The sequence below is a fragment of the Suncus etruscus genome, chromosome 7 (assembly GCF_024139225.1).
Source record: "Suncus etruscus isolate mSunEtr1 chromosome 7, mSunEtr1.pri.cur, whole genome shotgun sequence".
In the NCBI taxonomy this organism is placed as follows: domain Eukaryota; kingdom Metazoa; phylum Chordata; class Mammalia; order Eulipotyphla; family Soricidae; genus Suncus; species Suncus etruscus.
This window is the reverse complement of record NC_064854.1, coordinates 123,645,359-123,666,082: the sequence shown is the minus strand read 5'-3', so window position 1 is coordinate 123,666,082 and position 20,724 is coordinate 123,645,359. Positions and strand designations below refer to the sequence as shown.

The 20,724-nt window shown below is 47.9% G+C and overlaps 1 protein-coding gene across 1 annotated transcript in view; it reads right to left on the bottom strand.

The window, feature by feature from the left end:
• MAPKAPK3 (MAPK activated protein kinase 3) overlaps positions 1-12,338 on the bottom strand; it is a 38,038-nt gene extending 25,700 nt beyond the window's left edge. The window contains exons 1-2 of the mRNA XM_049777383.1: positions 12,274-12,338; positions 11,748-12,027 (exon numbers count right to left, since the gene is read on the bottom strand). Of these exons, the coding sequence (XP_049633340.1) occupies positions 11,748-11,975 (228 nt within the window). The 5' untranslated portion in view covers positions 11,976-12,027; positions 12,274-12,338. The remainder of the gene's footprint in view (positions 1-11,747; positions 12,028-12,273) is intronic.
• Positions 12,339-20,724: the final 8,386 nt, after the last annotated feature.

The following is a 20,724-nucleotide window of genomic DNA, read 5'->3' as shown; positions in this document are numbered from 1 at the left end:
AACTGGTTTTGGTGCTTCTTTCCATCTTTCTTTCCACAACCAGAACCTGGCAGAGTAGGCAAGCTGAGGAAATCCAGGTCTCTTGAGGGAACTCAGGAGCAAGAATGGCCCCAAACAGCTGCTCCACTTTTGAGCTGAGCCAGGGCACCTGCTTCCCTAGTGTTGGGGGCAGGACACAGTAGGCAGAATGGGCACCTCCCTGACCACTTTTCACCAGAGTGCTGAGGACTGAGCAGCTGTCTTCCCAAGAAACTCTGCAGACGGCACAAATTTTGCAATTGTTAAATCTCAGGAATACAAGATTCCTTCAGTCTTCTTCCCCAGTCCCAGACAACCTAGAAGTAGAGGCAAAAGTATCAGATATGGGGCAAGGGTGGAGGCAGGGGGTCTGGGGGTGGGGGAAGAGAAGCTTTCAAGAAGAAGGAACTAAATTACACTCCCAGGCAGTGAAGGATGGGACAATCTAAAGATGCGTGCAGTCAGCATTGGGGCAGATGGGATGGAAATACGGTGTCCTGATGCCCTAGGCCAGGGTGCAAGCACTGATCCAGCAGTGATCAGAGGTCTTTGGGTCAGATAGACCAAGATACCTTAGCAGAGGCCAGACCCAATCCCCCACTCACTGTGGTTTTGGGCAGCCCCAAACCTCTCTGAGTTTTACTGGTCCATTCAGGGAAATGCAGAAAGTGTTCCCAGGGGGCCATAGGGATGAAATGAGAACAAAGAGCTCAGATGTGGATGATGCCAAATGCATTCTGAGTATACTGAGAGGTTTTTTGTTTTTGTTTTTGTTTTTTGTTGTTGTTGTTGTTGTTGTTTGGTTTTTTGGGCCACACCCGGTGGTGTTCAGGGGTTACTCCTGGCTGTCTGCTCAGGAATACCTCCTGGCAGGCACGGGGGACCATATGGGACACCGGGATTCGAACCAACCACCTTAGGTCCTGGATCGGCTGCTTGCAAGGCAAACACCGCTGTGCTATCTCTCCGGGCCCGAGAGGTTTTTATATTATCCATGAATATTGGGGCCGGAGTGATAGCGCAGTGGTAGGCTGTTTGCCTTGCACACTGTTGACCCAGGACAGATCCAGCTTCAACCCCCAGCATCCCATATGGTCCCCCAAGCATGCCAGAAGTGATTTTGAGGGCAGAGCCAGGAGTAACCCCTGAGCATCACCAGGTATGGGCTCCCCACCCCCCATAAAAAGTATCCATGAATATGGACTTCAAGGTTTAAATGGGCATTCTTGGCCTCAAGATTCCCTTGGGTCTGGCCCTGAAGTGGCCTCATGTTCTTCACTTCCCAAGTTGTCTAGACTAGTGAAAAAGCAAAGGCAGTTCTAGGCCCTCACAGTGGCTATTCCCCTCCTAGTCCAGGAGATCACCAGATATGGCTTCAGATCCTGAGAGAGGTAGGATCAGACTATCCATTGCAACTCTGACCCCCAGTCAAGAGTCTTTTGGATCCTGTTTTCCCGTAAAGGCTCTGAGCCTCCAGGGTGGGTAGAAGGCACTGAGCTTAATCTTAGGAAAGGAACTCTGGAAGTGGGAAGCAAGGCTCAGGGCTGGGGACCCAAATGGGGGAACTAAGTCAGCTCTCAGCTATGGCAGAGGGGAGAGGAGACACATCTCCAATGTCCTCGGTAGCCTGACTTCTGCAGGGAGCAAATACTTTCATAGGCCCATTCCTCTATGCAGCCTGCTGAGCAATGTTCCCTTCTGCAAAGTACAAAGGACCTATAGACCCTAAACTGATCTCTGACCTTCCTGAGCCCCAAATACTCTGCACAATGGGACTGCATCTCTCCCCAGGGAATTGGCAGGTGTGAAACTATAGGGTTTACTTTCCAGGTGGAAAGACCTGAAAGCATTGAGTGCCCTAAGAGCATTGACTGCCCTTTTGTCAGAGGCAAAAAAAAAAAAAATGTTTAAGTCATTAGAAAGAATAACAACCAGTGTTGGTGGATGGAAGAAAAAGGACTCTCTTTCACTGCTGGTAAGAATATCGACGGATCCAGCCTTTTTGGAAGACAATAAATATGACATTCTTCAAAACACTAGGAATTAACTTCCATACGGCATAGCAGCTCAAAAACAGAATGCAAAAAATACATCTGCACTCCTGTTTCATTGCAGCACGATTAATAATAGCCCAAACTGGAAACAACCCAAGTGCTCAAGAGTAGAAGACTGAATAAAGCTATGGTATATATACACAGTGAAATACTACTGTAAGAAAAGATAAAGTCATGCAAATTTCATACAAGTTGCTACAACATGGATGGATCTAGAGAGTATCTTGTTGAGTGAAATGAGTCAGAGGGAGAGGGACAGGCACAGAATGATCTCTTTTATAGGTGGGATATAAAGAAACATAGTAGGAGAATTACTAATAACCAAAGGCTATAGAAACTAAGGCTAGGCTACCACAATGATGGAGGGAAATGGTCACTCTGGAGAACTGGGTGCTGAAAGGAGATAAAAGGGATACGATGCATAATACCCTATCAGCAGTATTGTAAACCACAGTGCCTCAAATTGAAAACTGTCTGCCATAGAGACAGATTGTGGGGACTGGAGAGAAACTGGGGTCATGAGCAGAGGGAAGTGAACACTGGTGAAGGGATTGATACGAGAATATTTTACACCTGAAACTCAATCATGAATAACTTTGTAATGCATTGTGATTCAATTAAAATAAAAAAGTGTGTAAATGAGGGAGTCAGAACTCACACTATCCCAGAGCAGGGCCAGAGCCCACCCACACACATCCCTTAAAGGCTGTGGAAAGGCCAGACCCATGCCCTTGGGCACTTCGAATATTTCTCAGAGGGTTCAGCTTCTGTTATTCTCCTTTAACTTCTTGGAGGGAAAAAAAAAAGTTTTTTTTTTGTCAAAATTAGCTGCATAATTGGAGAAGCATTTCCTGGCTGTGTTTCTTCTATGAAATGTAAAAATAGGACATTTTCATCATAAGACCAGAAGATTTTAGAAAACAGTGCTTTGTTCTAATTTCAGAAAGAATCTTCTTTCAATGCACCCCCTTATCAGGAGACCCACTTTAGCAGGGACTGTGTCCAGCTTGCCAGCTGTAACCTGTGATGCCTACACAGATGCACAGGGTGATGGGAGCCAGGGGGCACCTTTCCTAGGCAGAAGACAAGCAGGTCAGGAGTGCCCTGTCCAGGTTTGTGAGTGCTGGGGGAGGAGTGGGGTGCTACAGTGGCTCTGGGGTAGTTCTGTGGAGGGGCCCCACACCTTCCAGCTCTCAGAATGGCAGCTGGCAGCTGGTCCTCACCCCCTGAAGGAGACATTAGAGATGACAAAGGAGTAAGATGTTAAGCTTGAGGAAGTGACTGGAGAGCACACTGGACCACCCTCAGAAGTAGGGTATCTCACAGAGCAATTCCTCCTGAAGCCACCACATCTTTCCTACTTCCCCTGATTCCATCCCCATCTTGTAGCTCCCCTTGAAGGTCTGGGTGACTACAGACTACAACCATACTCAGGCTCCCTGGAGAAACTGGGATACTGCTCCTGGTTTCCAGTCTCCCTTGCTCCCAAGCCCACTCTCCTTCTCCCACTCCAAGAGTTCAACACCCAGCCAGAACCTGGGAAACTTTTCTAGTTTCTGATCTAGTCAAAGATGGAGAAACCCAAGATGGAGGAAAACCTTGTTCTGGGGGTGATGAAACTGGTGCCTGGCAGCTGCATAGAGGGATGCCCCTGCCAAGGGGGTGGGCTGTGGTGACTCACCTTACTAGGGTAAAGGCTTGGCACAGACTCCAAACTGACTCTGCGGGTCAACAGAGTACTGTATAGAGCAGGGTAGGGGGTCTTTAGATCTGTGTCAGAACTCCTGTCCTCTCACAGACTCCAACTGACTGTTCCCCTGGAAACACGGTTTGCTAGCTGACTTAGCCGCCTCAGGGCACCTTTTAGCCAGTCTCCAGGCTGCCTACTTGAAAGAGCAGCTCCAGCAAGAGACCTCATGGGCCTATTCCTCAGCACCACCCACATCACTACCCACCAACAGTTTTCATAGCCACTATATAACAGGCCTCTGGTTCTGCAATGCTCTGGGTCCTTTAGATTAAGATGAGGCAAATGGGTCTTGGAGAAGGGGGATGATTGAGCCTGTCACAGTGGGAGAAATGGCTGCAGGAACAGCTTAGGGAGGTGTCCCTGCCATGTGGCACAGAGTGAGAGCCATTGTCTCCATGACACACGAATGATGAGTTGCTCTCAGATCATGCAGTATCTGTGCTTGGCATGGAGGAGGCTCTCCGGTAGTAAGTCGGTGCTCTTATCCTCATTCCTCCATCCTGTACCACTTCCTGGCGGAGAGCATGGAGAACACTCGTCTATCTCTTTGTCACATTCAGAGAAAGGGGAAGGGCAGGGAGATATTGAAGAAATATTCTCAGAACAAACTATGAGCCCCTTGCGAAGACCGAACCTTTAGGAAGTGGGTAACAAGTGTGGCCTTTGCCCTCCTGTCCCTGAAAATAGCCACTGAGCTTCACTGAAGTGTGGACAGTGGTACGGTGGTCCAGGGTGCAGAATAGAAACAACTACTCCAGAGTGCTCACCCAGTGAGTGAGGGGTCAGCATGCATTCAGTTCTGCTGGGTCAGATGGAGGCAGCTGACCCACAGGCTATTTGGCTGGCACAAGTAGGCCCCCAATTAAGTCAGACCCCAACCTCTTCTTTACCTCACCTTAGCCAGGACAGGACCTTAGCCTGGGAGTCCTAATGCTCCTAGTCCCTCACTGTGTCTCTGGGAAAAGCCTCCAAACATCAAGCCATACAAGGAAAACAGACTGCAGAGGCGACAGCCACACACACCATGGAGGATTCTTCAAGTTACAGTTTGGCCCAAAGACTCATGATGTCTCTACTCTCACTGCCAAGACTGCCAGCATCTGGTCAAGACCAGCAGTAAAAGGGGACAGAGATAGTGACATGGGTACGACCAAGCACTCCTCTTCCCTTTCCCACCCCCACCTTACCCGGGTCCTGGATGTAATTTCAGGGTGATGAGAGTGAATCCTGAGCACCTAACCTGACCCCATCTATTTTCCACCTGGTCTCAGCCTGCCAGGCTGCAGAAAGGGGACACAGCTATACCCAAAACTATGAGACAGAGAGTAGCAAAGCTGTAGAAAAGACAGACTCAACGATAGCAAAAGAAACAAAGGCAGGAAAGAAGAAATGTAAACAAGGAAGCAGAGAAGGTGGAAATACAGAAAGTTCCTCAAAGCGAAGTCATCCAGGGAAATACCCCTGTCTATAGAATAAAAAGCATCTCTGATGCCAAAGGTGCCCCTTCCCAAATCAATATTCGGGAAGTTTCTGACCTATCCAGTGATGGAAGTCTCCTTGTTTCTCCCCAAACAGAGGCCTCACACTCATGCTCTACATAAAACAACCATGGTTCCCACACCACAGAATTAAAATCACAATGATATGGACCTAGCCCACTTAGTTTCAAAGGGCAGGAGGTGAGCAGGAGCTCAGATCCCAAATGAAGGTGTGACACTCCATCCCTTCCCCAAATGCAAGAGGAGACAAAGTAACTGATCCTCATACAAATCAACAAGGTGCCATTGTTGGGAGTACCCATATCCCAAATGAGAGTTCAACCCACAAAAGGTGTCTCCTGCCTATGCTGTCTTAATATACAAACAAGGAACCAACTATGACCACCAAGGCTGAATCCTGCTCCTCATCACATGTCACATGTAGGGTTTAACTGCAACCCAACACAATGTCTTGGCAAAAGACCTGGAAAATGACTTGTGTCCAAGGCCACGTGAGGGAAAAGTGGCAGGAAAGATTTCAACCTCCAAGCACTGCTCCTCTTGGAACCCCAGACTGGTGTCCTGTGAGGCAATACTAAATCTCAAATAGGTAGTGACAAGAGCAGCAAAATTGATGCTCTCCTGAGAGTAGCAAGGCAGCCTTACAGAAAGGACTCTGGCCTGTACTTGTTTGTAAGACATGAATGTGCTGGGACCTGCAGCTCCCACTGGCTAACCGTCGCCTCCTGATACATGCAGTCAATCACCAGGCTGGAGCCAAGGGAGACCAAAGTGCTTCAGGACCAGATGCCCCATGTGCAGTCCTTCATATGCCTCCCCTGGTGATTCCCTAAGGGACATTAATGAGGAAGTCATCTTCCGAAAGTACAAACCTCATCAGACATTCTAGACCTTTGTTCTCATGGAGACCAGGTCTCAGCCTGAATAATGACAGCCTAGGGAACTGAGAAGTCACACAAATAATGCTTCACTTAGGGTCTGGGTAATATTATAAAAGAAAAATGTGGAGGAAGGAGCCAAACGGACTCAGGAGCATTGAGTGGAAATAAAAAAAAAAAGTCAAACCTAAATATGCAAACCAAAGTCAACAACAATAGAATCAAGAGACTCAAACTATGACAAGCTATTCACAAAATGGACCTGTTACACTAGCAGTCCAGGGGGGTAAGGGTGGAGAGGTATGGGAGGCATGCTGGGAAGAGTGACAGAGGGAAGTCAACACTGGTGGTGGGAATGGCCCTAATTCACTGTTACTATGTACCCTAAATACAACTGTGAAAGACATGTAGTTCGCATTGATCTAAATAAAAATTGAAAAAAGGGGAAAAAATGTGGCGGAAATAGGAAGTTTTCTGGTACTAAAGAAAAGCAGGCCTCGGGGTGGGGGGAGTAAAAAAAAAAAAAGAAAAGAAAAGCAGGCCTCTATTGGGGTGATGTATGAACCTCAGCTGTGGCCAAACAGATTGGGGAAATCATGGCCCACTTTTTCTCTGTCCTGCAAGGTCCTATGCAAATGCTTCTTCTTCCACAGAGCTCTTCTTTCCCTCTGAGGTCCCCCAGGGTTAATCCCCTAACCCTAAGCCTGGTCATTAGGTCCACTAAGAACCATCATTTCCTTCCAGGACATTAGACTGAAGTGAGAAAATGGGGCTCACAGTAGGTGCTGAGTTCTCCAAACCTCACTCAAGCTGCTTCTGCAGAGTACATCCTCTTGACCAGGATTAAAGCTACCATCGCTCAAAAAGACTCCATGGCTTAAGCCCAGACAGTTTCCTCTCACTATAATGACCTCCTGCCTGTGGCAATCTGGACTCTACAGGACAACTCAGAAGGGTCTCAGGTGAACAAGTTTTGTTACAATTCACACAACCTTTCTAGGTGGTCTGCAGTTATCAGTATCCTTGTGTGTTGATATCTACAACCATTGCCTATTTACTTCCAGACACAGATTACCATAGAGTGAGAAAAGCTGGTGAATAGGAGAGTATGAAGGCAAATAATAGCACTGTGAGCTGAGCTAAGAGAGGTAGAGCTCTGAGTAGAACTACGAAGAAAGCATCCTTCTGAAGCCCAGGTCTCAAAGACCTTCTCATGACTTGCATGAGAAACAGGGAAACTTTGCTAAAATGTGGGCTTCAATCTGCCCGAAAAGCTCTGCTACTCTCTGACTGTGAAACTTGGGCAAACCATTCACCAATCTGAACATCAACATCTTCATCTATAAAATGAAAGCGACAGGAATTGGGTATAATTACACCAGGTTGTATACTGGGAATAGAGCCTGCTAGACAGAACACTGTTAATCATTAACAGTTTTAATCTAGAAAACTGTTAATCATTTAAGATATTAGAATCATTCATAACAAAACAGGAGATATGCTATTAGCTCTTTAATAAGATAGGAAACATGATTTGGAGCTATAGTATGGCAGGTAGGGAACTTGCCTGGCACAGAGTGAACCCAAGTTCAATCCTCAGTATCCTACATAGTTCCCTAAGTCCTGCCAGGATGATTCCTGAATGTAGAATCAAGAGTAAGCCCTGAGCACCACTGGGGGTCGTAAAATAAGATGGGGAAACAACATGCAAGCCAATAGGGGTTAGCGCTGACAGTAAGTTTGAGGTACAGCTTCTGTAGCTGTGAGCAAGGCCCACTGGGCAGGGTATGAAGCTTTTCTAAACCATTCACTTCCATACAAATTTCACTCTGGGCCGGAGCGATGGTGCAGCAGTAGGGCATTTGCCTTGCATGTGGCTGCCCAAGACAGACCTGGGTTTGATCCCCTGGTCCCATATGGTTGCCCAAGCCAGGAGCAATTTCTAAGCGCATAGCCAGGAGTAACCCCTGAGTATCACCGGGTGTGGCCCAAAATCCAAAACAAAACAAAACAAATTTCACTCTGTGCCTTTCTGGGGATTTTCTGTTTTCCCAGAACCCCCTTTAAATGTGAATGCCTACCTCTCATGGTCAGAAACTGAAACAGTACTGTAGGGGCACCCGAGCTTCTCAGATTCTTTCCGTTCAGAAGAAGGGGGCCCTGGAGAGACGTTGGGGTACTATGAAATTATAGCTAAAGATTCCTTTGCAGGGAGTCATGAGCCCCTCCATATTTTCTGCTGTGTTGTTTCAGTACCAAGTGGCCCTGTGAGGGCTGATCTGACCGGTCTGGAGACAAGTGAGGGGTGGCAGCTGCCAGGTGAGAAAGTACTTGGCCCCACCCGCAGCTTGAAATCCAGCTCAGCAGCACCCGCTCCAACAGGTCAGCCCCACCCAAGGAACCAGGCAGGGAGCCCTGAGCATAGGTATCCACACCTACCACCCTACTCTCTTGGGTTAATATGGGAAGAGAGGGAATTTGAGAACCCTAGGAGCTTCTTAGCCACCCCAGCAGCTAGAGGAGGAAGGGCCCTAGCTCCAGAGCAGGGGCAGAAAGACAGTGAACCCTGCCAAGTACAGAGGTCTCCTCAAGGCCTTTTATTGCTCTTTTATCTAAGTACTACTGTCACATCTGCCTCCAGAAAGCTAAGGACCACAAGCAGAAAGTCACAAGGGGTTGGGACTCTGGCCTCAATTACAATCCTCATCCCAGGCAATAATCAAGCCACTTAATTCTGACCACAAATTCTGGGCTCAACAATAAGGTAAGGAAAAGAAACTGAGTCTCAGATGAGGTTTTGGGAACAGATCTGCAAGGTTGTACCCAGTAAGAAATGAAGTTGAGGGGTGCCAGTTAACCAGTTCAGCCTGGGAGGGGACAGCTCCCTGTCTCCTATACTTGGCAGGCTGTTCTCCAGTTCCTGCCAATGGGACAGCAGCAAGTGCTTAGGGTGGAGAATGGAATAATTCTACTCTCTGTAGAAGCTGGCTTTGATAGGGCACTGCTGAGTGTGAACAAGGCCAGGATAGACCAAGTGGTCAGTGACTGAGGGAAAAGGGAAGAGGCCCAGTTCCTTTGAAAAGAGAGAACTGTTCCTTTAGGGGCCTCATAAAATAATGATAGCTATAGGACAGCAAGCAACCACAGTTCTTCCTGTTTTATGAGTGTTTACTGCATTCCAGGCTTCATGTGAAGCACTCTCTAACTTGGGTAACAGAACTGAGAAGATGGGCAGAGAAAGAATTCAGGACATTAGACCTGGACCACCAAGAAAATCAGAGATGACAAGAAGAAGTTCAGATTACAGCACAAGCCACCCTGGGAACTAGGTCAAGGGAGACAGAAAGATACAGAACTCAGGCCTCTAGCTCAGCTGATCCGGAGAGAGAAGCACCTGGTGAGAGTCAAGGCCATGTGGACACAGTCCCACCTTATAAAGAGGCCCCAGGACCTGGCCCTCCTGGGGAGGATCCAGAGACCAGAAGCAAAAAATATGCCACCTTCCTCCTCTGTGAGAGCTACCATGCAATAGAGGAATAGTGTGCCAGAACTTGGGCTCCTCACATCTTGGAAGAAAGTAAGGACCCAGGCTAGGCAAGAGTTTCTGGGCATGGTTATTTGGGGGCAGGACAACACAGAGAATTCCAGGGGTTGGGTCACATTAGACCATGTGACTTTTGGGCCTGAGAGATAGCATGGAGGTAGAGTGTTTGCCTTACATTCAGAAGGATGGTGATTTGAATCCCTGCATCCCATATGGTCCCCCGAGCCTGCCGGGAGTGATTTCTGAGCATAAGCCAGGAGGAACTCCTGACACTTCCGGGTGTGACCCATGAACTCTGGCCTCACACTTCCTCCTGCCTCACTCATGCAACTAGAGCAGCACAGGGGATGCTCACAGCCCAGCTCTGGCACAAAGGGCCCAAGCCTTGGATTTAAGAGGAGATTCTCTGGGAACTAGAGGCTGCATAGCTCAACAGGCTGGAGCATTTACTTTGCTTGTAGAAGGTCTTCGTTTAATTCTTGCCACCATGTGCATTCCCTCCCCCACAACACTGAGAAGAACAGATATCTCTGGAAAAGACAGGTGCCTGCTAGTACTGCACACCCTGAGACTCTCCCAAAATGAATCATCCCAGACTTCTACATACATCATCCAAGCCTACCAAGATCACATCAAGCCCCTTTGCTCCCTGGACAGACAAGGCTGTTTTCAAGGCTCCAAGGTCATGAAGCTGGCATATACAGGCTGGAAACTATACTCTTAGACTCATATCTACATTCAGGCTTGTGATTACAATGTCTTTGTTCTACAATAACCTTCAAATGTCAGTCTTCTTAGGGCCGGAGTGATAGCATAGCGCTAGGGCACTTGCCCCGGTTTGATTCGGGTTTGGTTCCGGCATCCCTTATGGTCCCCCCAGAAACTGCCAGGAGCGATTTCTGAGCAAAGAACCAGGAATAACCCCTGAGCACTGATGGGTGTAGCCCCAAATGAAACAAACAAACAAAATTTCAGTCTTCTTGATCTACCCATTCAAGTGGGCAATGACAAAAGTTGTCATTAAGCAGCCAGTGATGAAAGATTCAAAGGATTGTGGGCCTGGGGCATGGTTTGTGCCCAGAATGATGTGACTTTAGGCATAACTACATCAGCCACCCTCATCACTGCCTAATTTCCACTGTACCAAGAAACCCCCAGGGAAGGACCCCCAAATCAGCCAGGGTCCAGAGAGCCTGTGGTATGATCTGGCTAAATGATATGTCTGGGAGCCAGAGCGACAGCACAGGGCGTTTTTGCCTTGCACTCGACCAACCCGGGAGGGACCCTGGTTTGATTTCTGGCATCCCACATGGTCCCAAGAGCCTGCCAGGAGCTATGAGCAGCACCTGAGTGCCACTAGGTGTGGCTCCCAAACAAAAACAAATAAATAAATAAAAATAAATGATAGGTCTGGTCTCTCCCCAGGAACCAGGGTGGGTAGTTTATGCTTGGAACATGGCCTGCTCCTGTGATTCAGAAGGACCCCCAATAGCAGCCTCCTATGCAGATCATGCGATGGGCATCAGTCTTGCCCACCAGCCATTTCTCACCATTTCTGCACAGGGAGGCAAGAGCCAGAAGGTGAAGCTTCCCCATTCTCCCTGCTCCTAAAGACTGATGGGATTCCGCCTGGGGCAGAAGAGACCCCAGACCAGACAATTTAGAAGAGCTTCTCATAAAGGAGGCAGCCAGCAGAGCAAATCTAAATTTTAGATCCTGCCAAAACTTCAGAACTGCTTCCTGGTACAACAGGCAGTCCCCACACTGACTTTACCCCTTGCTCTCCGGGACACCCAGACTTTAGCTAGACTAAGCTTCGTTTCTCCCATTTAATAAAGCAGAGAGGACCAGAAACCTGCCATTCTAAGGAAGCTGAGAGTGAAATTTTATATTGAACACAAGCAGCTTCTCAGGGAGTCGGGTCCCACCCAGAACAACGCCTACACACCCAAAGGCCTTCACTGTGGCTCTCTGCTCACCTACACGGCCAAGACGGTCACTGACCTTCAGAGCACACTTCTGCCCAGTGCGTAGGTGGAAACACTCCAGCACCTTGCCATTCACACCCAGGCCCAGCACTTGCTTGGACAACTGGTAATCATCCGTCACTGCGTACTTCTTGGGCTCGCACCGCCCGCCCAGGGGAGCCGGAGCACCAGTCGAGCCAGGTCCAGAGGGTGCACCTGATGGGGGTGCGGGGACCCCCTGCTCCTCTGCGGTCTCTACCTCCATGGGCCCCGAGGGGCGCTCAGAAGTGGACCCAGCCTGGCGCGTCCAGGACCACCTAGAGAAGAGAGAGAGAGTTTGGGTCTGATTCCTCCAACACACTCCAGCCTAAGTTGGGCTCATGGGCAGCTGGGTTTTCAGTGGGAAGGGTGGGGAAACTGCTGGAGGGTTGGTGGTCGCCAGGCCGGGCACAGGCAAGTGTGGCCTGGACACCTGTCAAAAGAGAAGAGGTTCTGAGGGCGCCTATGGACTGGAGATCTCAGATCCGGGGAGCAAGAAGAAGAGGGGTGCCAGGGGTGCCTACCTGGCGGCGGTGCTAGAGGGGCAGGGGCTGGGCACGGAAGTCCAAGTCCGAAGAGGCCGCTCAGAGCCCAGGAGGAGCCCCAGAGTCGCGCCGCCTGGGACCCACGTGACACACACCCCAACCCCGGCTCTGGGGCAGGGCTGGGGCAGCCTTAAAGGGCCAGGCGGGGCCCCAGCACTAAGGAGAGGGCGGAGTCTGGGACACCCGCACGCCCAGCTCTGTGCAAGTGCCTGGGCAGGGTGAGTTGGAGGGTTTAGGACAAGACACCGAGCAAGTGACAGTCTGGGGAATCTTTTTCTCTCTTGGTGCCATAGGTACCACTTTACAAGGGTGTCTGTCTTCCCTGCCACCTGCCTGGCTACCCACCTACCTACCTGTGAGCACCCTGTCTGGCTTTTAGACTTCCTTAGGGGTGGACCTACCGCCAGCCAGCCAGCCGTACCTAAGTTTCAGGTTTTGCCAACAGGTGCATTGAAGCGACAGCCTGGGGAATCTTTTTCTCTCTTGGTGCCATAGGTACCACTTTACAAGGGTGTCTGTCTTCCCTGCCACCTGCCTGGCTACCCACCTACCTACCTGTGAGCACCCTGTCTGGCTTTTAGACTTCCTTAGGGGTGGACCTACCGCCAGCTAGCCATACCTAAGTTTCAGGTTTTGCCAACAGGTGCATTGAAGTGGCATCTCGTTGGCATCTCTGAAGATCTGAGTGTTTTTCTCTCTCTCCTTCTGCATCTTCTGCTTATAAGCTTGAAGATTTCCCTCCTCTCCCTCCCACTTCCACCCCCCTGCCTTGATACCCAGCATCCTTCCACATCAGAAACCCTAAGTATCCATTTGGTTACATCCATCCACTTTTTTCCTCTTAATGTTTGAACAGTCGGCCTCCTCCCTCCGGATAGTCTATTAGCTTTGTGGGTTTTTTTTTTTTTTTTTTTTTGCTTCCCACACTTCAATCTCTGCTCTAAGCTCTTCATTGACTTTGAGTGAATTTCCATCACGGGCTGTTAAACAACTTATTTTAACAAATGAGGTAACTGAGACCCCCTTGAGAAAAATCATTTGTCTAGAGCTGCAGGGTGGTAGTGCTGCCTCCTTGGAAAAAAAAAATCTGTGCCACTCTCGCAATTTTCCACCTCCACTCCCCATCCAAAATTGAGGGGGACCTATAAAGTAGGCGACTGGGCAGAGATGGGAAAGTTGCAACTTGGGGAAAGTTTCCTTGTGGGCCTCTGCTGTCATCTAGGGGTTAGAAGCAGAACTGCAGTCACTAGAGCCTTCCCACCGTCTCTCAATCTTTCTCCTAGTTCCTCTGGTGTGTTCTAGCAGTTTCCCACTTCCCCATAAGCATCTGGGATACACGTCAGCTCTTTTCTCTTTGAACATTATTTATTGATTGATTTATTGATTTATCGGTTTTGGAACCACACCCAGTGGCACTCAGGGATTACTCCTGGTTCTGCACTCAGAAATTGACCCTGGCAGACTGGGGGACCGTATGGGATGCCAGGAATTGAACCGGGTCCTTCCTGGGTCAGCAGCATGCAAGGCAAATGCCCTACCGTTGTGCTATCTCTCTGGCCCACAAGATCAGCTCTTGAAACAGTTGCTGGAGAGTGAGCACCTGCTGTGTATAGATGATGGGACACCCTATTTCCTTGAGATGACCCTCAAACCGGCATCATTCAGAAGGAAAAGCCCTGATGAGAGTCAAATGTGCAAAACCCTTCTTTCTTCCTTCCTTCCTTCCTTCCTTTCTTCCTTCCTTCCTTCCTTTCTTTCTTTCTTTCTCTCCTCCTTTCTTCCTTCTTTCTCCTTCCTTCCTTCCTTCCTTCCTTCCTTTCTTTCTTTCTTTCTTTCTTTCTTTCTTTCTTTCTCTCTCTTTCTTTCTTTCTTTCTTTCTTTCTTTCTTTCTTTCTTTCTTTCTTTCTTTCTTCTTTCTTTCTTTCTTTCTTCCTTCCTTCCTTCCTTCCTTACTTACTTCCTTCCTTCCTTCCTTCCTTTCCTTCCTTCTTTATTTTTTTTGGTTTTTGGGTCACACTCAGCAGTGCTCAGGGGTTGCTCCTGGCTCTACGTTCAGAAATCGCTCCCGGCAGGGACAGGCTCAGGGGTCATATGGAATGCCAGGATTTGAACCACCGTCCTTCTGCATGCAAGGCAAATGCCTTACCTTCATGCTATCTCTCCAGCCCCCAAACTCTTCTTTCAAACTAAGCTCTGGAAGGGCATTCTGTGTGGGCATCCCATGATCTTGTCAGACTATAAGAGGGAAGGTCACTCCCATCTTGTGTCCCACATGCACACACAACAGACAAGCTCTGAGAGATCAAGTAAGCCACTTAAAGTCTGCCTCTGTCACAGACAAGATCCCACCTCAGTCCTTGAATGACTCTAGGAACCACCTCTCACACTCAAGCTACTATGCTTCATCTCATGCATTTCCTTTCTTCTCTCCCATTCACATAGAGGAGCATGCTTTCATATGCATTCACATGTTTGCATACGTGCATATATATAAGTGCGCATTCCCATGCACCGCACCATACACCTTTGTATATTTGTGGACCCAAGATCTCTGTCCTAGCCCCATCTGAAATCTGATTTAAGATTTCCTCAAGTTGGTGAAAGTCCTGTGATCTGGGAGTTTCTGCTCCTTGGGGAATGGTGAGGCTCTGGTTTAGATATTTCTCTTTCTAGATAGATAGGGTCACAATCAAAAAACAGAAGACCAGATCATTGATGATGAGGGAAGGCTAGCTCCTCACCATAGCCAAAGTGTGCTGTAATCTCTAAAGAAATTTTACTTTCTAAAAATAGACGTAGGTTACCATAGTTGGTTGTTTTTGTTTGTTCTGTTTTGTTTTGCATTCTTTCCTGAGGACTGTCAGAGTGACTGCTGAACATAAAGCTTGGAGTATCCTTCAAACACTGCTGGTTGTACTCCAAAATGTCCAAACAATCTTTTATTGTTTTGGTTTTGGGGCCACACCTAGCAGCACTCAAGAGTTATTCTTGGCTCTGTTCTCAGAAATCACTCCTAGCAGGCTCAAGAGACCATATGAGATACTGGGAATCAAATCTGGGTCAGCTGCATGCAAGGCAAATGCCCCACCTGCTGTGCTATCACTACTCCAAACAATTTTTTTTTTTGGTTTTGGTTTTTGGGTCATACCTGGCAGTGCTCAGGGGTTCCTCCTGGCACTACGCTCAGATATCACCCCTGGCAGGCTCGGGGGGCTATATGGGATGCCGGGATTCGAACCACCGTCCTTCTGCATGCAAGGCAAATGCCTTACCTCCATGCTATCTCTCTGGCCCCCCCACAAACAATTTTTAAATAAAATATTTTAATTATATCTTTGAACCGGACCATTTCATTGCAAATTTTAGTTACAGAGGGGAGAAATAGCACTGGGGATAAAGCGTTTGCTTTATCCTGCAATTGATCCAGGATAGATACCTGTTACCACATACAATCACAAAAGTCTCTCCTGAACGCAGTCAGAACAGCCGTGAGAACTCTCTCTTGTGTCTACTCCAAAAAAATTAGTTGCATATCAATTTCTTTATTTTAACATATTCAAGCCCTGCAGAATTGTAAAAGTAAGCAGTGACCGTGCCTCTCCCTTGCAGTCTCCACAACCACCGCCGATGCTTACATACATACACATGTTCTCCACATGTGTACATGATAGACCCATGTTCATTTAACCCAGGAGAGGAAAAACGCATTGATTCACATTCTAGAAATTATCTTTCTTTTATCTTTGATAAAAAGGATTAAGTATTTGGGATAGTGGGGCTGGAGATGAGGGTTGAGGTTAAAGGTCTCAGACTTTGCCACAAAACGTCCATGAATGCTATACATTCCTCGGGTAAGGGAATGCTCCATGGTGGCTTTAGAGTAGCCAATAGGTCTGAACAAGAGGTCTGATGCCTGGGGGTATTTGATTCCTCCCATGAAAACAAACAACACACACACACACACACACACACACACACACACACACACTCATTCACGTGAACTGTCCTTGGGAAAGAAGAGGGACTGTTCTTGGTAAGAAAATAGAAACCAAATGAGTCTTATTTTGAGCCAAATCACGATTTGGAGTTTTCTAACATCTAGATGGATGGTGATAGAAAGGCCAGTCCCTCCATTCTGGGGAGGGAATCTGGAAATTCAGCAAGTAAAACCATACAAGAAATTGCCTCTGGGAGGCAGTGTGGGCCACAGTCAGAGCTAGGATTTGAGGTGAGCAGCCAGCCTGGGGAATCCAATACCTAGAGCTGGCATACATCTGGAGAAAAAAGAAGAAAAGGCTTTATTCATTCTTAAGAAACCTTTATTTTCTCTCTCATTTACTAAATCAGTGTGAATTAATAAAGTTATAGAATTATTCATGATTGAGTTATAGGGATACAATGTTAGAGCAATAATTACTTTATCAGTGTCCCCAGTTTCCCTCCTGCCCTCTAGCCTGCCTCTCTGGCAGGCACTTTTTTTTTCTTTTTTCCTTTAAGCACTTTGAATCTAATAGTCCCTGTTCTCACTTGAATAGACATCTCTCCCTTCTCACATTTCTCTAAGTAGATTTCTTTTAATTAAGAAAGTTTTATCTTGGGGCTGGAGAAATAGCACAGCGGGTAGGGAGGGCATTTGCCTTGACCCTAGTTCAATCCCTGGCATTTCATATGGTCCCACGAGCACGGCCAGAAATGATCCATGAGTGCAGAGCCAGGAATAACCCCTGAGCAACTCTGGATGTGGTCCCAAAACCTACATATGTGTGTGTGTGTTTTGCTTCTTAAAAAATGGCACTACCATTCACATCAGGCAGATGAGGTGCACAGGCCATCAAATTCACAGAGGCTGGAGGCTCAGAACCTTGACACACTCAAGTTTACACATGAATGTCACAAATTTCCAGGGAAAACCAGCTGTGCTGACATTGCCTGTTCTGAGGGAACTTGAATTTCCCAGTGGAACCTGGAGAATGCTTAGCAGTTGTGCAGCTGTCATGTTAGTCATAGTTGTGAGAGTTAAGTGGTGAAGGGGGGGGGGCATTGGGGAAGCAGGCAGGTAGCAGCCTTAGCAGAGATGCTCGTGTTTTGCTTGATCTGCCTCGGTCTCCTTAGGGAAGTGCCTGAGAGGAGAGGAAAGGTAAGTCTTCCCTAAGCACCTGGGCATGGACACTAGTCTCGCCTGCTCCACAAGGAAGCTGTCAAAATGCATCTCAGGCCCACTTGATCTATGCAAAGTGGGAACTGGCCCCACCACTTGGTGTGTTGGAGCTGCATCCTCAGGCATAAGGGAGAAATTGCTCTTTGCAGGAAGAGGAAAGTCAGTCCTGACCTCACCCAGATTTTCTAGGTTCGTGATCTACTCTCAAAAGAACTTCCTCAAGAAGTCAAGAAATAGCACAGGAGGTAAGGTTTACAGATCCTCGTTCCATTCCTGGCACACATATTCAGGAGTTCAAAGGAAGAACTTTGAATTTTTATAATCTTCATATATATATATATTTTTGTTTTTTGGGCCACATTTGGCAGTGCTCAGGGGTCACTCCTGGCTGTCTGCTCAGAAATAGCTCCTGGTAGGCATGGGGGACCATATGGGACACCGGGATTCGAATCAACCACCTTTGGTCCTGGAATGGCTGCTTGCAAGGCAAACGCCGCTGTGCTAATCTTCGTATTTTTAAGGTTTTTTGTTTGTTTGCTTGGTTGGTTGGCTGGTTTTTGACACACAGGGTTGAACCCAGTCAACCAGGTGCAAGGTAAGAGCCCTACCCTACCCATCCCTCCAGTACTGTCCCTCCAGTCACCACTCCTTTTCATATTCTTTTTTTTTCTTCATTTTTTTAGGTCACATTCAGCAGCGCTCAGGAGTTACACCTGGCTCTACACTCAGAAATCGCTCCTGGCAGACTCAGGGAACCATATGGGATGCCGGGATTCGAACCACCATCCTTCTAAATGCAAGGCAAACGCCCTACCTTCATGCTATCTCTCTGGCCCCTCCTTTTCATATTCTTACTGAGGTCTTTTGTTCCTGCAAATTTTCTTCTCTCCAGAGCAAGTCCAGCATTCTCTGGGCAGGGTCTGACATAATTTAGCATCTTATTAGACCCTAATTCCTACCTCTCTAAAGAGGGTCCAATCTTCCTGCTTTGGCATTTCTTTTGGACTGGCAACAGAGTAACTTCTGTTTTTTAGGTCAACTCTTCTTTTTTATGACTTCCTAAATTCATTGCCAGGGACCCTCTATCTACCTGTCTGTCTCATATTTTAAGTTGTCACTTCTTGGACCAAAGAGGTTGTATTGCAGCAGTAAATATAGAGCAAATCTAAGGCATGCATTCAACCTGGATTTAACCCCCAGCACCACAAATTATTCCCCTATCCCTGCCAGGAGTTTTTCCTGAATGCAGAACCAGGAGTAAGGCCTAAGAACCATTGTGTGTGACCCCAAAGAAAAACAAATGGGGTAAGGGGAGAAAATAGGATAGTGGTCAGGGTGCTTGCTTTGCATGAGGCCCATTTAAATTTAGTCTCCAGAATCCCATATGGTCCTCTGAGCACTGCCAGGAGTAATGACTAAGTATAGAGCTAGGAATAACCCTTGAGGAGCACCAGGTATGTGACACAAAACCTGAAAAGAAAGGGAAAAAGAGGGCCGGAGGTATAACTAGCAGGTAGAGCATTTGCCTTGCACACAGCTGACCCAGGTTTGATCTCCAGCATCCTGTATGGTCCCCTGTGCCTGCCAGGAGCGATTTCTGAGCACAGAACCAGGAGTGACCTCTGAATGCCGCTGCTGGATGTGGCAAAAAAAAAAAAAAAAAAAAAGGAAGAAAAAAAGATAAAACAAATATAAGAAAAAGATAAAAACAAATACAACATTGTCATTTCTCTATACCTATCTCCTTACCTGTATAAAGGGGATGACAATATGGAACTGGTAGACAGTGAAATGGAGCTAGAAAGTGCTGAGTGTCTAACACATAGCAATGTAATCATAGAGGAAAGAGGTAGAAATGTGGAATAAAGAGCTTAGAATTTGTCCCACAGGGGCCCACATTCAACTTCTAGCTATTACATGCAAGCTTTAAAGTCCCTTTATCTTCGAAGTAACAGATAAGTGGTGGTGAGAAACAGCACAAGACACAGAGGTCCCCTAGTGGGTTCTCCAGGTGCTGCCATAGAGGTAATGAGATCACACTTGCCCCATCTCAAGAATCCAGATGACAAAGGGCTACAGTGAAGTTTAATTTCCCTCCAGGAAATTTATAGAGAAGTGAATATCTGACGTAATTTCTATCAGCCATTTTCTTTTTTCCTTTCAAGGTTTTACTTTTGGATCTCCTATTTTTCATTTTGTCCCAAGCTGTGCCAACTCGGCCCTGTCTATTCTGTGTAAAAGCTAGATACTATCATTCGGTCCTGTGTTATATATATACACTGGGAAAAGGGTGGGATGTGGAACCTAACACCTTTATCATTCTCCCCTGGCTCCAACCATTACCACCTAAAGGCCTGGATCTTTAGGTGTCCAGGCCCTGTGATCTTTCAAGAGGTTGCTCCCTGGTGGCCAGAAAGATAGCTCAATGAACTGAGCAGTGCTTGAGGGAGGCCTAGATTCAACCCTGTTTCTTCATAGTACACTGAGGATCATTCTGACTTAGTTGGAATCAAACTCTGGCCCTGCTATTTCCCAGCAAGGCGTTTTGTTGCCTGTGACCTATGCAGTCTGCAGAATAAGGACAATAAGGAAAATAACTAAAGTGTTCCACATAGTATTCCTCTGTTTTGATCATTTCTGTTCTACTTGATCCATCTTTGTTGGTGTTTTTGTTTTGTTTACTTTTGGGGCCACACCAAGGATTACTCATGGCTCTGTGCTCAGAAATAGTTGTTTTGTTTTGTTTGGGGGCCACACCAGTCGCTCCTGCCTATGGGACAGCCGGGATTCGAATCCCCATCCCTCTACATGCAAGGCAAACGCCCCACCTCCGTGCTATCTCTCCGGGCCCCAACCCGACCTTCTTTCTCCCAGCAACTCTCCTTCCCTGAGCTCCCTCCGGGGAGCACCAGAGCCCAGCCCCGCTTGATGACGTCGTCAGCCCGCGCGCCCGCCCTCGAGCCGCGATTGGCCCGTCAACCCGCTTGGCCCCGCCTCCCGCCTCCCGCGATTGGCCGGCGCGCCGGGTCCCGCCCTCTTTTCCTGGAAAGTTCTTGGAAACCTGTCGGCGGTGTCTCCTTCGGCGGATCCTCGTGGCCGCGTCGCAGTTGTTGGCGGTTCGAGGAAGACGCCGCTTCCTGGAAGGGCTGGGACACCGGGGGGACCAGAGATTAGGCGGCGGGCTCCGCCTCTCCCGCCCGGCCCGCCCCCTGCGCCCTCCTGGCCCTCCAAGCCCGCCCGCCCGCCGTGCAGCCCCGTCTGCTCCACCGGCT